The sequence below is a fragment of the Podarcis bocagei genome (genome assembly GCF_964188305.1).
Source record: "Podarcis bocagei genome assembly, chromosome: 15".
Taxonomy (NCBI): Eukaryota; Metazoa; Chordata; class Lepidosauria; order Squamata; family Lacertidae; genus Podarcis; species Podarcis bocagei.
The window spans coordinates 42,146,710-42,161,528 of record NC_138141.1 but is presented as its reverse complement, the minus strand read 5'-3'; the positions used below and the strand labels follow the sequence as shown (position 1 = coordinate 42,161,528).

General features: G+C 47.8%; 1 protein-coding gene across 4 annotated transcripts in view; it reads left to right on the top strand.

Annotated features, from left to right (window-relative positions):
- VMP1 (vacuole membrane protein 1) overlaps positions 1-14,819 on the top strand; it is a 109,523-nt gene that overhangs the window by 32,502 nt on the left and 62,202 nt on the right. For all 4 annotated transcript variants that reach the window (XM_081172172.1, XM_081172175.1, XM_081172174.1 and 1 more), the window contains exons 6-7: positions 4,338-4,505; positions 14,142-14,273. In XM_081172172.1, the coding sequence (XP_081028298.1) occupies positions 4,338-4,505; positions 14,142-14,273 (300 nt within the window). The remainder of the gene's footprint in view (positions 1-4,337; positions 4,506-14,141; positions 14,274-14,819) is intronic.

Below are 14,819 nucleotides of genomic sequence, written 5' to 3'. Positions count from 1 at the left end.
GACCTTCTGATTGGCAAGTCCTAGGCTCTGTGGTTTAACCCACAGCGCCACTTGCGTCCCATGACACATAGTAGAGGTGTTTAAAAGGAGAGTCGTCAAAGCGCTCTCTCTTTTTTTTTTTTTGCTCTTTGAAATATGGCAACCCTAATAAAACTCAGAACCTTGGGCACCTGCCCAGAGGCACCTGCCCAGAGGAAGACTTTGCAACCGCCAGGCTGGTACTCCCTGCTCTATGGGGTTTTTAATCATAGAGATACATCTAGCCCCGAGTTGTCCCATTTAGGGAGCCCTACCTGTGCATTCCAGTTCTGCATACTTTAATGTGCATGCAGTTGCCCACAGTGGAATATTTTTGGACCTGGATAATTGTTAAACTTCTTTGCTTCAGAACACATGAGCCCCAAGGTTTGGTCATGTTAACACCGAGCCCATTGTTTGGGGGCTGCGTCTGAACCAAAAAGTATATTTATACTTTTTGAACCACTGGAATATCAAAGAGGAGACTGTCTACTAGGTACCATGGAAATAGTCACGGCAGCCTAATTTCCCATTCCCTGTGCATATAACATGGACGTCATAAATTTGAGCTCACAGAGGAATCTTGTGCGCTTGGGCCAAACCATGATCCAGGGCCCAGTTGTCTTTGGAAGAGATCGATCCATAAGAGAGAAGGATACAGACCCCAGATTCCTTCCCTCTGAGCACTCCATACTTCAATTATCTTTATAAATGCCCTTTTTACATCTTACTTTTCATTCCCATCGCCGTGTGGTTTCTGTGGGTTCCCAAACGCCAGCCTTCCCCCAATCTCCCATTATAAAATTGTTTGTATTTCAGGCGAACAGCGTTCCTAAATAGGGCCAGTCTTCAGGTGCGCTGACGGATATTTACAGCAGCTCAGTGCATTGCGACCTTGTTTCCTCCCTCCTTGTTAGAAGGTTCAGAGGGAATGGTGGTGGGACAACAATGAGTTGTCAGAGGGAGAAGAGGGAGCTGAAGAGGGTTAGTGAGCAGGAAGAAGCTGTGGCAGAGAGAAGCCCAGAATCAGAGGCAGAAGTGGAGGGTGGAGAGGAGGGGAGCCAAGAGGGAGAGTGGAGGCAGGCTTCTGAAGAAGGCAGGGGGATCTCCCCCTCCTGCTGTGACCAGCTCCCCTGCCCCCTGGTCTCCCAGGACCAGAAGAGGTATGAAGAGGGTGGAGCAACGAGAGGCAAGAAGGCAAAGGAGCCTTAGGCTGCTGGGAAGGAACTGGGAAAAGAACCTTAGAGAGTGGTGGGAAGGCGGGGACCTTCAGTCCTCACAACTGCCTCATTGGGGCAAGAGCTACTGGGAAGAATTGCTGTGATCACTAGGCCTGCGCCGTTTCAGTTCTGTCAGGGAACAGCCATCAGCTCAGAGATGAGAGATGGAAGGGCAGTTGTGTTATAGGGAGCCTCTGAAAATCTTGCAAAGCAGTTCCTCTTCCGGCGAGGAGGAAAGCCCCCCCCCCTCCAGTGGAGAAGAAGCGCAGGGGCAAGGGGATGCTAGGGAGAGCCTTAACACTGAGCCTGAGCAAGCCAGAGGGGCGGGAAGCACGTCCTTGCCAGCGCCCATTCTGCGCCGTAGTCTTCGGCGCAGGGAAGGGCGGAAAAGGCTGGGGGTGACGCGACTTTTATGCTGGGGGAGGTACAAAAACCGACCACTCCAAGATTCTGCTAGTGATTGAGGCAGACATGAACTTAGGACGCTCTTCACTGTACAGTTATACCTCGGGTTAAGTACTTAATTCGTTCTGGAGGTCCGTTCTTAACCTGAAACTGTTCTTAACCTGAAGCACCACTTTAGCTAATGGTGCCTCCCGCTGCTGCTGCACTGCCAGAGCACGATTTCTGTTCTCATCTTGAAACAAAGTTCTTAACCTGAAGCACTATTTCTGGGTTAGTGGAGTCTGTAACCTGAAGCGTATGTAACCTGAAGCGTATGTAACCCAAGGTACCACTGTAAATAGTTTGTACCAAGAATAAAGCCTGTAAAAGACAGGTCGGAGTCCTGCCTGGTTTCTCTCGAGCAACCACCACAGCCATCTGACAAGTTCCTTTGAATAAAGAGTTAACTCCGGTGACACCGGGTGGCCTGACTCCTGCTGCTAACACCCACCAACAGCCCATCCTCTCTGGAGCTGGGCACCCAGTCTGGATCAGAATCTTGAAGGCCCCCTCTACCAAAAGTCCATCTGGCAAACAAAGTTTGAAACAGAGGGTCCTTTTAATAACTCTTGGAGAAGGAGGATGTGGGAGCCTGTTCTCTGGAAGAGGAAGTCGTTACTTGGAGCTGCGCTTCCTTGGCTTGAATATTTTCACTGGCGCTAACGGCGACAATCCGTTAGCAGTTCTGTTTGATGCGCTAATCAGTTCCACATACAGCCCTTTCTTTGGCGTTTGGTTTTGTCTGCGTTCTCCTGCCTGCGCGCCAACGAATAGATCTGGTGTGGAGGGGCCATGGCTTGCCGGATATTGCCAGGCTCTCTGCAGCCCCTGTTGCCAGCATGGCCCAGGGGTGTTCAGTGCTGGGGCCCAGCACCCCCACGCTTGAAAACTGTGGAATTCCCTACCCACAGAGTCAGCCTTGGCCACCAACTTGGGTGGTTTTAGAAGAGGACTTGACAAATTCATGGAGGATATTTGTCTGCCAGTGGCTACTAGCAGTGATGGCGAGGCTCAGCGCTGGGAAGTTGGCTACTGTGAGAACAGGATGCTGGGAAAGATGTGCTTCTGGCCTGATCCAGCATAGTCGTTTCTTACATTCCTAGTGTATAGTTTTCATCGTATGCTGACAACACCCTGGCCTTTGGACACCTGAAATGTATTTTTTAGGTCTCACCCTTGAGGCTGTGTGGCCCTCAGTGAGTTACCCTTGAGGCAGTGTGGCCCCCAACACATTACTCTTGTGGCTATGTGGCCCTTGGTGAAAAAAAAGGCTTTCTCACCATTGGTCCCCCTAGCTTGGCACCGTCTACACCAGTCGTCTGACTTGCTGTAAGGCAAACTTTCTGTGCCCCTTCCTTGCCCAGAAAGCTGGAGGTGTGAGTCACTCCGCTCCTTTATCTTCCGATCCTTTCTCCATACAGAAGGCCTTGGCTTGGCCATTTGCCAGGACCCCCTGCTGTCCATGAATCATTCTCAAGGGAGACCGGGGAGTTGCGGGTGGGGAGGAAACATCACTGTGAAAATTTGTTCTCCAGAGGTAATGACCGAATTGCATATTGATAACTGAGGGGTGGAGCTGCAAAGTCTGTCATTCTGCGCTGTGGTCGGGATCCAGCAAATTCTGCCTTTGCATGTGGCTTTGGTTTCTTAGCTAGTTGCTCCCCACACCGCACCACTGCTCTTGAAACCAAAAATGGTCTCAGAAGCAGTCTCTTTCCTTTGAAGGGTAAAAATTCCAGAGGAAATAGTGATAGGGGTGTTTGAACCCACAGCCCCCCCCAAAAAAAATTTGCAATTGCTGTATTACACCACGCTGGCCAGATTCATTCGTAGACTCAAAGAATTGGAAGGGACTGTGGGGGTCATTTGGTCCAACCCCTTGCGATTCAGGAATCTTTTGCCCCATGTGGGACTCAGACTCACGACCCTGAGATTAAGGGTCTCATGCTCTACTGTCTGAGCTATTCAGACACACTGTTAGCTGGGTTGCAGCCGTTTCATGTGTACACGCTGCCAGTCAGTGCAGACAGCACTGAGCTAAATGGACTAACGGCCTGACTTGGCATGGCAGCTTACTGTGTCCTTCCCCCTACTCTTGCTACACTCCTGGTTAGCTTCTCCCGGCTTCTCCTTCCAGAGGTGCTTTCCTTGCCTCTTTGATTAACTATAATGGGGGCTGACATGGGTCAACAAATGGGACTTCCTTCCTGGTCATAGAGCGCCTGTGTCCGGAATTCATGAGGGGCCCAAAGGTAAATACTGGAATATAAAATAAGCCAACAAATGTTGTACAGTCATACCTCGGATCCCAAATGCCTTGCAAGTCGAACATTTTGGCTCCTGAATGCCCCAAACCCGGAAGTGAGTGTTCTGGTTTGCGAACATTCTTTTGGAACCGGAATGTCCGGCGCGGGTTCCGTGGGTTCTGATTGGTTGCCGGATCTTCCTGCAGCCAATCGGAAGCCGTGCCTTGGTTTCTGAACATTTTGGAAGTCGAATGGACTTCCGGAACGGATTCCCTTTGACTTCTAGGGTACGACTATATTAGAATCGTAACCCTGTTTTGTTTCGGAAGCATCATCACATGCTGATTATTCACTGCAGTCCTTGCATATTTGCCGCCACCACTAACCTGCTTCTCTTTCCCCTCTCCAGGGTCCACACATAGCATCGGTGACGCTTGCTGCTTACGAATGTAACTCTGTCAATTTCCCCGAACCGCCCTATCCTGACCAAATTATCTGCCCTGATGTAGAAGGGGTTGAAGGATCAATTTCTTTATGGACCATCATCTCGAAAGTCAGGCTGGAGGCCTGCATGTGGGTAAGAAACGGATCAAGCCTAGCAATATATGTTTTTCAAAATTTAGTAGGTTAGAGAGCAGCCTTGTAAATAAAGCTCAAAACAGATACTAATCACAAGTTTTTAGCAGCTCACCCAAGCCAAAAGTAGGCAGGACACCCCCCGTCTCTCTCTCTCTCTCGGTTGCAGTGATTTACAACCCCTCTAGAAATTTTGATTTTATATGCAAGTGTGTGCAGATTAAGATGTTTAAAAAATAAATTAAGGTCTCCTTTGTATCAGCGCACTGATGTCCTGCTAACTTGCCTTATTTACATTTTCAAAGCATATTTGGTTTCTTGGTGTTTTTTTGGTTTCTATGGAAGCCGCCCAGAGTGGCTGGGGAAACCCAGCCAGATGGGCGGGGTACAAATAATAAATTATTATTATTATTATTATTATTATTATTATTATTATTATTATTATTATATATTTCTTGTTGTTGTTTTATTCTTCTTTGTATAGATAATCCACTTGCATTACAGATAGCAGCTTTGACTGTTCCCTGCCCCAATGTGCTTGCTTGCAGTTTTAAAATAGGCACAGGGAAAGAAAAGAAAGTGGGAAATAGTGAAATTATTTCACCTACGTCTAGCATTGACTTAATGACAATAAAGCAGCCTTCCCCAGGCAGGTACTCTCCAGAGGCTGACGGCCTCTCAGCTCCCCTCAGCCCCAGGCAGGATGGCCAGTGGTTAGGTTTAAGAGGGGAGCTGAAAAGGCTGCAGTAAGATATAGATGAGCGTGTATAGATGTGTGTATAGCATGACAATGAACAGGAATTAGATGGGAGGGTGAGTGTGTGACATGATGTTTGAAACAGGAGTCTCTGGCAGAACCAAGAGCCGACGCACGTTGCTAATTCAATTTCCTTTATGAATCACTTTCTACGTTGCATCTTGAAGGAATCTAACAACAGAAACATCAGCTGGAAAAAAGACATGTAGAACAGCTTAGTATGTAAAACCAGTTAAAAGGATTCCCCCCCACCATATATATTTATACAGTTTCAAATCCATTGGCAGATAAATAACTGGACATCAGGCCTGTAATGTTGGTTGGTGGTGTTTATGGTCTTGAAAAACCAAAAAGAAAGAAAGAAAGAAAGAAAGAAAGAAAGAAAGAGAATAATCCAGCGCAGATACAGACTGGGGTTAAGACCTCCACTTGTTGAGAACAGGAGGTCTTCATAGGTCTTCATTAGAGACGGGGACCTGTTTTGGTACATAATGGGAGGAGGTCCACAGGGTGAATACTGCCACACTCGAGGCCCAATTCATCACATGGAACAGATCTCCTAATGAGAGATTACGCAGGAGGCCCTTTCCTGCAGAGCACAGTGATCCCACTGGGTAGATAAGGGATGTGCCAGTTGTCTTGCAGCAGCAGGAAGAGCCACAGACACATTAAGCCAGAGAAAGGGCACTGCTTTACTGATAGAGAGCTACTGCCATTATGGGTGTGATGCCCGTAACAGCTGACATGCTTTGCGGCATCCTTGCCTGCATCCTCTTCCAAGGCCTCCTGGCTAAAGGATGCTCCCGAGAAAAAGCGGCTGCAGGGTGTCCTGGCAGTTGCTGCTGCTGCCGACGATACAGGGTGTCGTGCGACTTTTTGTCTTCCCCTGAAGGAGAGGCTTGCTGTTAGCTGATTTCACAACATGTTTTTTCCTCCCCTTGCCCTCGCTTGATTTCCTGTAAACTAGACGATGCTGGCAGCTGTATGTGTGTATGGGCATCTCAAAATGCCCCCCCCCCTGTCCCAATTGGAAGGAGGACCAGAGCAGAGGCCAGCGGGCACATGGTCACAGAATGCAGCGGCTTCCGTTTCTTTCTGATCGCTAAGTCAGACTGTACCTGCTCTTCCCGTAACACATTGCTGGTTAACGCTTCCGCGTGTTTTTATAGCAAGGAGGAGGGGAATTGGGGAAGGTCTGAACTCTCACTGTCACCTAACACTGCCCACCCGTCCCCCATCTCCCATCTCCCACTGTTAAGAACCCCTTCCTTAAAAACAGTCAGTCCCCTCAATCCTGCCTGAATAAAACAGTTTTCACCTACCAAAGGAAAGGCAACAAGGAGGGAGGGGGTCTAGCCTCTCAGGAAGGAAGTTCCAAAACCTGGGAGCCACCACCAAGAAGGCTGTGCCCTGCATCCCTGCCAAATGTGACTTTGAGGGTGGCAGGGCTGAGAGAAGGGCCTCCCCTCAAGATCTCAGAGCCTGGGCAGGTTCATATGGGAGAATCCGGTACTTCAGATAGATAGCCTGGGCCGAAGCCCTATAAAGCCCTGTGAATCATGCCCAGAAAGAGACCAGTAGCCAGTGAGCTGTTGTAAGAAGGGTGTTATATGCTCCTTATAACCAGCCCTGGTCAACAGTGAATAGACCAGCACAGCTGAGGCGCAACCCCAAAGGAGACTTGGGATTGTGATGAGGGAGGTGCCCTGCTTCAAGCTGTGGGTTTGGGGGGAAGAGAGTTAGGAAGAGTCCCTTGTGTGGGATGAGGGACACTCCTTGATGAGAGGAAGGCACGCTGGGGTGGAAGACAGCAATCCCAATTGCAGTCGGGAACCGTGCATCCGTGTGATTGATGGGTGACCATTCGTTCTGTTGTTTTTATGCTGTTCTGTCAGCGAATGGTCTGCTTCTTTTGTCGCAGAGGGGAGGGAGTGATGCCTGACAGGCATTTGGTGATGGAGATGGGATACATTGGAGTGGCTGAGGGGATAATACGTGTGCATTTGTGTATTTGTGGATGTGTGGGAGGTGTGGGAGTAGAGTGGGTTGGGTGATATTGGATGAGGAGAAGAATGCGCATGATTTATGTACATGTAAGACAGAATTTTGGTGTGATGCGTATGTGTTAGTGGGACGAAGGTTGTCTATTGCGTGTCAGGCTCTGCCTTGGCAAGAGGGAAGAGGGAAGGAGCTCCTGACTCTAGAGTTGTTTTCAAAATACGCTCCTGCATGTTTGATTTTGTGTGGTGGGAGGATTTTATTGTTTTGTATTTTATTTTACTTTTTTCTAGTTTTTCAGTTTCACTGTATTTATTTTGTAAATTATTATTATTATTATCATTATCATTATTATCATTATTATCATTATTATCATTATTATCATTATTATCATTATTATCATTATTATTTATTGCATTTATATCCCTCCTTTTCCTCCAAGGAGCTCAAAGTGGTGTATATATTTCTCCCCCTCATTTAATCCCCCCGTGAGGTAGGTTAGGCCGAGTGGCAGTGACTGGTCACCCAGCGAGAGCTTCATGGCTGAATGAGGACTGGAACCCTGATCTCCCGGGCCAGCACCACTTAGAAAATGTCCTAGTATTAAGCAGTATAGAAACAGATAAAAGAATAAAATAAAGAAACAAACTATAATGAAAAATAAAGCGATAATGCCCTCACCCTGGGGGGGGGGGGGAACCCATCCTCTTTTCTTCCATTGAGAAACACAAATCAACCCATTGAATTCTCAGTAGAGACTGTTAGGATTGCACCGTAAGGCCGGTGCTATTTTGCTTTTGTGAAATTCCTGGGATTCTTTTTTAATATTTGCCCACATGCCCAGAACGGAAGGAGATAGCAGAGGGCAGAAGAAGAGTAATGGGGACAGACAGAAACATCCCTGAGATCTATCCCATCAATCTCTGCCCACTGGCGTGGACATCAAGGGACAGAACATCATTGAGCACCCATGTCTAGAAAAAATAAAATAAGGGAAGGTGTAGAAGCCAGTGTGCCAGACCTGCACAATCTGGCCTTTGTGATCCGTTTGTGATATACTGTACAACCCCTTTCTGGAAGCACTCTATGCATGAGTTTCTTAGAAAGTTTCTCGTGAAACGGTTGGGATTGAGGCCAGGTCTAAAAATGTAGCGGAAGTAAGTAAAAACAAAATCCGCTTGCAAGCGGAATATTAGCACATTATATTCCCCCATAGAGCTGAAGGAGGAAGTGGGAAAGAGTGTCACTCTTCCCACTTCCTCCATCGTCTTTTTGAAGGAGAATAAGGGAAGTCACTTTCGCCACCTTGTGGTGATGACGGCAGCGAGTGAAGGGCTCACAGTTCCTGGACACCCAGTTGGCAACCCCTCGATTAGGGTTTCAGGATGGCAGTTTAAACAAACGGTTTGATCTTATAGATCTTTTTGTCTACCGCCTTGGAGGCACTGAAACTCAAAAGACAAGTTAGCAATCTTTTAACTAGAATAATAAAAAAAAATTGACATTGGAGAGGCATAACACTATGCACCCCTCAGTCCTTCCACCTCCTTCTGCTGCTTTTTGCAGAAACAGATGTAATTTCCAAGTAAACTGGCTTTTGGTCAGGATGTTTGGGGTATGAGGGGAAAGCTGGCATGAGGAATAGATATACAAGGGCAGCCATTCCCGTGGACCGTGGAGGAGGCTGCCCACTGCATCTCTGCATGAGTCCATGCTCTTGGCATCCCAATCAGCCTCTGGGAACAAGCAATTTGCTCCTATGTTTCTTCCACGGGGAGTGACTGGACTGCGCAGATTGCAGAGATGCAACAGAGATGCCTATCCTCCAGGGGCCAGAGTGGTTACTTGTACAGGTGGGTTGGGGGGGGGGTCCTCACTCTTAAAAGTAGGAGTGAGAAGGGTCTTCAGTTTAAGATGGGGAGGGAGTGCTTAAGCTCTCAGAAGTTTGGGAAATGCTGTAATAGGGGGATCTGTTCTATGGGCTCATATGATCACTGTGCTCATCTGAGTTGTTTTGCAACTCTCGGCATGTGACCCAGCTAATTCAGGGAAAGTTCACTTCCAGTACGTGCAAGGCAATCTTTTTTTTTTATTCCCCCCCCCCTCGGTTAGCAACACAAAGCCCAAACAAAGTGGCATGCTTGCTTGCTTTCTTTCTTTTTCAGTGGAGCAACATGGTTTTTATTTTTTGCCGTTTGCATCATCACCCCGAGAGAATTTAAAAAACTTTCCCCCCCAAACGGATTGTTTGGATGGGGAGGGAGTGGAAATAGCTGCCACTTGTTTTCAGGCTCACGCTTTGAATCGGCAGCAGCGAACTGGAAGATTACAGCATTGTCCACAGCGAACCCGTTTAACGGCTCCTTTTGTTCTCCCCTAAGGGCGGAATGAAAAGTTATTCTTCCCACTCGGGAACAGCTCTTTCCTCTCTCTGTGGGCACACTTCCCCGGGGTGTGGGGATGTGATAAATAGGAAGGTGTGTGAGGAGGGTTGTGGGGCGCAGGGTTGCAGGTTCTGATAGTAGCCCTCTGTAATTTGCATTGTCCAGATCTGTAGTTAGAGAGAGGAGTTAAATAGAGGAAGCCATTAGGATGGTTTATATAATTTGCTTTGCACAGTTAAAGCTGCATGCCTGTCTCTGCTCAGTTGGACTTTTCACTAGGGCTCACCCCACCCTGGCAGCTGAGTATTATTCCATCTGCATCGGTTACTGATTTACAAACATTGGAAGCTGCTTCTATGTCTGTTCTAGGATTGGGGAACCTCAGGCCCTCCAGACCTCTCTCTTTGGCCCTCAGAACTCTCCCTAAGCCATAAGCATCACTGGTTTGCTTGACCCCCCCCCAGTGGTTTCCCCCTCCCTTAATTTACATTAGTTGTCCCACCCACCTTTGCTTCTGTTCCACCCACTCGTGGCATGTGGCCCTCAGAAGGCTGAGCAGAAGGAAATGTGGCCCTCGGGCTGGAAAAAGGTTCCCCTCCCCTGATCTAGTGAAGAGTACGTTCATGCCTAGGCTGGTACAGTGGTACCTCAGGTTACATACGCTTCAGGTTACATACGCTTCAGGTTACAGACTCCGCTAATCCAGAAATAGTGCTTCAGGTTAAGAACTTTGCTTCAGGATGAGAACAGAAATCGTGCTCCGGCGGTGTGGCAGCAGCAGGAGGCCCCATTAGCTAAAGTGGTGCTTCAGGTTAAGAACAGTTTCAGGTTAAGTACAGACCTCCGGAACGAATTAAGTACTTAACCCGAGGTACCACTGTATTGTTTACTCTGACTGGCAGAGGATGGTGGTTTTTATTTTGGCGCAACAGGTCCAAACTACCATCATTTAGGCACCTCTGAAGATACAGTTGCCCCTTTGAGAAGAACGTTGCCCAATTTGGCACAATGGATCCGACCTGCGCCATTTTAGATGCCTGTCAAGATACTGTCCTCAAACGTGGCACAAGGTTTCCTGAGGCGGAGGCAGCAGTCTTTGTCTACATTTGGACGCTGGGTGCCATTTTGAATCAGTGGCAGACCGATTAGCTGCCCCCTCATAAAAACTGATTTGGGACCAGGTCACAGCAGAGCCCTGGGTTTTGTGCAGCCCCAAAACTCACAGATTACACTGTCCATTCAAACATCGCAAATTTGGGGTGTTTCTTTGAATTTCCAGGCATTCCTAGGCACTCCATGGTAGCTTATTTTATATAATTATTTATATACTGCTATTCTTTCTCTCTCTCCCTCTATATATAGGAGTAGTTTACTGCAGGTATATGGGTGGAATAACCCCCCCTTTGTAAAAGTGGTGGGTAATTTTGTGTGTGTGTGTGTGCTTTCTCTTTTGTCACCTCCCTGGTGTGGCTGGCCGGCTTTGAGTCATTTGCAGCCAGCTTCCTCTAAGGTGGGGAGCTGGGGGCTTTCTGTGGTTCATCTGCTCCCTGCCTGTGGGTTGTGTGGCTGAACCTAAAAAGGTCTCCTTGAACAAATAGTGTTGCGTTTGGAGGCAGGTGGTGTTTTGCCCCTCCCTTGATCTCTTAATTCATGTAGATTGTGGGTATGTAATCTGTACTTCCCATACACGTTTCTTGTGCAAGGTTTTATTTAGAAATTCATTTAGGGCTGGTTCATACTTTGCCCAGTTATCGGAGAGGCATGTCAACACCTCTTGCTTCCTCATACAAAGGACGGTGTTGATGTTTGGCCTAAGGTCCAAATCCGACCCTCCGGAACTTTCTATCTGGCCCTTGAAATTCTCTTCAGCCACCTGGCCCAGCCCCGCTTTGCAGCCTGAGTTCTTTTTTGGCTGACTAGACTGTGCCTTTCAACTCTGATAACACCTCATGCTGGTCTGGATAGAGCATAGAAAGGGATCTGTAAGAAACTAACCAACTGAAATCCACATTCATTTCTCTGGATTAATTTCTCATTGCATACCCTCCAACACTTTGAAGCCAGTTTCCAGGACACCATCTTCCTGGATGCCATCTTCTCATTTTTCTATTGTGAGAGAATGGCGGCCATTTTGGTTACCATGATCTCGTGCAATTTCATGCTGCGGTTGCCTCCCCACAAAAGCAGGGGGTTTTCCGGGCGCTGTGCCAAAATGGGCACCATTTTCTAGCGGTAAAAAATGGAGTGTCCCAGTTTTTCAGGACACTTGTGGCGTATGTCATTTCCCTTTTGCTTCTGGCTCCACCCACTTTTAGCATGTGGCCCTTGGAAGATTGCCCTGCATAGAAGGTGGCCCTTTGGTTGTAAAACATTCCTGTTTCTGATATTCATCCCATATTTATGGGAATGAATACACACAAACACACGTATGAATGAATCATGATTTATATGGTTCAAGAGTGTACATGTTGACCACATTGCTTGCTACGTATATATTCTGATGAGGGTCCCTCACCCCTAAAAAAAACCATTGCAGGATCATCAGCTAGTAGGCAATCTAGAACCATTCTCCTCGGCATGTATAGTGTCCAAAATTAACCCCGAAACCCTGTCCTGCGGGCCTAAGAGACAGATTGGAATATTGGACGGCCCACGAAACCTGCTCCCCTCCCCTCTGCCCGCAATGCAAATGATCTGCATCTGGATAATAATGGGGAAATTAAAATAAAACAAACCACGAGAGCCATGTGGGTGGGTGGGTGGTGTATTGCTTTGTGTGTGTTTTCCTTCCTTAACAGGACACAGGCCTTAGACTTAACTGCTAAGATTTTAAAAAGTAGAATTCTTTTTTGAAAATGTTTTTCTTTCAAACCAACCTGATGATATTTTGCTAAGGGTACACAAAGCAGCTGCGACTCGGTCTCTGTGTCCCCACCACCACCGCCACCACCAGCAGCAGCAGCAGCTGCCTGTGGGAGGGGAACAAAGGAGGCCAAACAACTATAGAGTTTTGCTTGAAAAGGAGCCCTATAAAAGCGTTTGTCACTCAGCGGCGGCTCCGAGCAGAGACATCTGCCTCTGTGGCCGAGGTGGACCCCTCCTCCCGCCAGCTGTCCGATTCTTCTCCTCCCTACCTTCCCTGCCTTTCTGAGCCACTGCTTGAATCGGATCCAAGCTTCCTCTTCCGTTAACCTTTGATTAGCCAGATGTCCCGTGCGGGGCTCTTGCGTGCGTGGAAACCCACCTCTCCCCCACCCCCAACACACAAACACACACAAAAAGAGAGAGGTGTGCTTTTTAACCGCCAGGGTGAAGCAATCTGTTTGCTCTTGGGTGCTTTTGTCCTGAGAAAACAAATTACCTGCTTCTCCTTTGTGGAAGAACTTCTAAAAAGTCAGCCGTGGTTATTTCCTGTTAATGGCTGCGAGGACAATAAAATGTGTGTGCGGTGGGAGATGTAAAGTCTTGAGGAATTCTCCAGTTCATTGGATGGTGTGCTTCTGGCCCTCCATTCGTTGTTGGACTACAACTCCCATCAGCCCCTGCCAGCTTGTCCCAATGGTCAGAATGATGGGAGTTGTAGTTATAGAATCATGGAATTGTAGAGTTGGGAGGTACCTTCAACTAGCCTCCCATCCACACATCCCACCAAATGGAGTGCTTGTCGTGTATGCTTTTGTGCATGGAGAAAGTAGACAGAGATAAGTTTTCCTCACTCTGTCATCTCACTAGAACTCATGGGTCTCCAGTGAAGCTGAATGTTAGACCGGGAAAGGAAAGTCCACCACCCAGGGCATAGTTAACCTATGGAACTCACTCCCACAGGAGGCAGTGATGGCCATGAACTTTCACGGGTTTAAAAGACAACTGGATGAATTCAGGGAGGATGAGGCTCTCAGGGGTTACGAACTGTGGTGGCTCGGCTCTGCCTCCATGGTCAGGAACAGTAATATTCCTGAACACCAGCTGCTGGAAAACGCGGGGGGGGGGGATTTCTTGTTCTCAGGTGCTGCTTGCAGGTTTGCCACAGTCACCTGGGTGGCCGATGTGGGAACAGGATGCTTGACTAGATGAACCTAATCCATCAGGCTTGTCTTACGTTCTTATATTCTTTTGTGTGTGTTGTATTTGATGGTGGAATGGAGAATGTGCAATGGCGCCATCGTTTTGGGACTTTGGGGCAGAAGCCTAGGGTACCACTCAGCAGAATGCACAAGCCCTCTCCCTTAAGACAAGTGTTGTTGTTGTTGTTAATATCCTGCCCATCTAAAGAGAGTCCCCCATAAATCCATTAAAGCCAGAGTCTAAAGTGACTTAACTGCACCACTGAGGATGTGCTGGAATAGGAAGATACAGGCTTGGGTTCCCCATGAAATCTGCTGGATGGCATTGTACAAATTGTGCCACCTTCCAGCATAATTTGCTTGAGTGGAGGGAAATGCTCATTCCTTTGTTGCTGTTGTTTTCTCCCCCTCCTCCATCCCCCCCCCCAATCCAGGGTGCCGGCACAGCCATTGGGGAGCTGCCTCCGTACTTCATGGCCAGAGCGGCCCGTCTCTCTGGAGAGGAGCCTGACGATGAGGAGTATCAGGAATTTGAGGAGATGCTGGAACATGCTCAGACCGCACAGGTAGGGTCAGGGGCGGAGAGAAAGACAACCCAGGTTGCGTCTAAAGGCGAACCTACCTAATTCACATGCTCCAAAAATGGTAACAGGAACCAAAGCACAGCCACCTTTGGAAATTTGCCCTTCTCTGACCTTTTCAGGGAAGCTGTCCAGTCAAGTGATGTTTGCAAGAATGCATATACTGGGGTCAAGGGTGCATTTAAAAGGCATATGTCAGTAAAAATAACATACAAAACTGCATTGGGTTGGGGGAAATTGCTTTGCAAAAAGTTCCATATTGGGCAAAATCGCAGACAAATGTGTCTGTTAGGATAAACGTGTACTAAAGTGCTGGTGCTGGGCGCATTTTTATTATCACCAACTGATGTGGAAGACTTAATATTGGAAAAATGAGAAACTGCTAAAGACCAAAACGGGCAGGTACACACACACAGGTAAAGGCACCCAAGAGCATCATTTTGCCACAGGCAAGGTGTTGCAACTGTCTTAAGTCCTACTCACAGTAGACCCACTGAAGTCATCGCTAACTAAAGCTGGATGCAGGTAGGT